Genomic DNA, 1,112 nt, shown 5'->3' with positions numbered 1-1,112 from the left:
GAGCCAGGGCGGCTCTACTCCGGGCCGCTGACCGCTACACCGCGGCATCCAATCGCCACCGCTCCAAGGTCCCGGACTACCAGCCGGGTCAGAAGGTTTGGCTCTCCACCCGTGATATTCCCCTCCGGGTGGAATCCAAGAAACTGGCTCCTCGCTTCATTGGCCCGTTCGAGATCCAGGAGATTGTCAACCCGGTGGCAGTGAGGCTCAAACTCCCTAGATCCATGCGGGTTCATCCCACGTTTCACGTTTCCAAGGTTAAACCAGTCCGAGAAAGCGCCCTGGTCCCTGCCGCGCCGCCTCCATTGCCTCCTCGCCTCATCGATGGAGGTCCCTCCTTCACTGTCCGTCGCATCCTGCAGTCTCGCCGGCGTGGGAGGGGATTCCAGTACTTAGTGGACTGGGAGGGTTACGGCCCTGAAGAAAGGTCCTGGGTCCCCGGGAGGAACATTGTGGACCACACCCTCATCAGGGACTTCCATCGACGCAACCTCACCCAGACGTCCAGAACCAGGCCACCTCCCAGACCACATCCTCCGACGGAGTCCCCGAACGACAGCGATGACGCCGAGGACAGGGGGGGTCCCTGCTACTCTGAGGAGGACGACAACACTCTCCCCGGGACCGTGGAGATGGACGCTGGACTCTCGGACGAGTATTAGCCTCCTCCGCGCCCCCGCCTCCCACCCGGTTTGGTCCATTCGTCTTGAGACGTCGAGAGCCGTCCCTTGAGGGGGGGGTTCTGTCACAGTCTGCTTATCTCCTGTCTGCTGGTATTTTTCCACTCACCTGTCTCTGCTCCACTCTGCCAGTCAGCCACACCTCCTCATCAGGCCAACTCTCCACACCTGTGACAGCCCTGGCTGCATTTAAGCCTGCTCCTGTCTCTGCTTCAGTGCCAGATTGTTCTTGTGTTATGCCTGACTTCCAGCGTTCTTTCCCCGGACTGATCACCTGTTGTCGATCCCCGACCTGCCTGCCTTGTCTCTGCCCTGGATGTTACCTCAGCCTTCTGTCTTCGACCACAAGTTTCGCCTATTCCCTCCGGGTTACGCTCCTGCTCTGCTCTGTGGCTACACAGCTCACCACTGGACCTGTCTGCCAGCTAGGTA

General features: G+C 60.2%; 1 protein-coding gene across 1 annotated transcript; it reads left to right on the top strand.

The window, feature by feature from the left end:
- The first annotated feature begins 224 nt into the window (after positions 1-224).
- On the top strand, positions 225-662 carry LOC128462126 (chromobox protein homolog 2-like). Its single transcript, XM_053447417.1, has one exon. The coding sequence runs from the start codon at positions 225-227 to the stop codon at positions 660-662; it is 438 nt and encodes a 145-aa protein (XP_053303392.1).
- Positions 663-1,112: the final 450 nt, after the last annotated feature.

The sequence above is a fragment of the Pleuronectes platessa genome, chromosome 18 (genome assembly GCF_947347685.1).
Source record: "Pleuronectes platessa chromosome 18, fPlePla1.1, whole genome shotgun sequence".
NCBI classification, from domain to species: domain Eukaryota; kingdom Metazoa; phylum Chordata; class Actinopteri; order Pleuronectiformes; family Pleuronectidae; genus Pleuronectes; species Pleuronectes platessa.
Note: the sequence above shows the minus strand (reverse complement) of the source record. Positions and strands in the feature narration are given on the sequence as shown.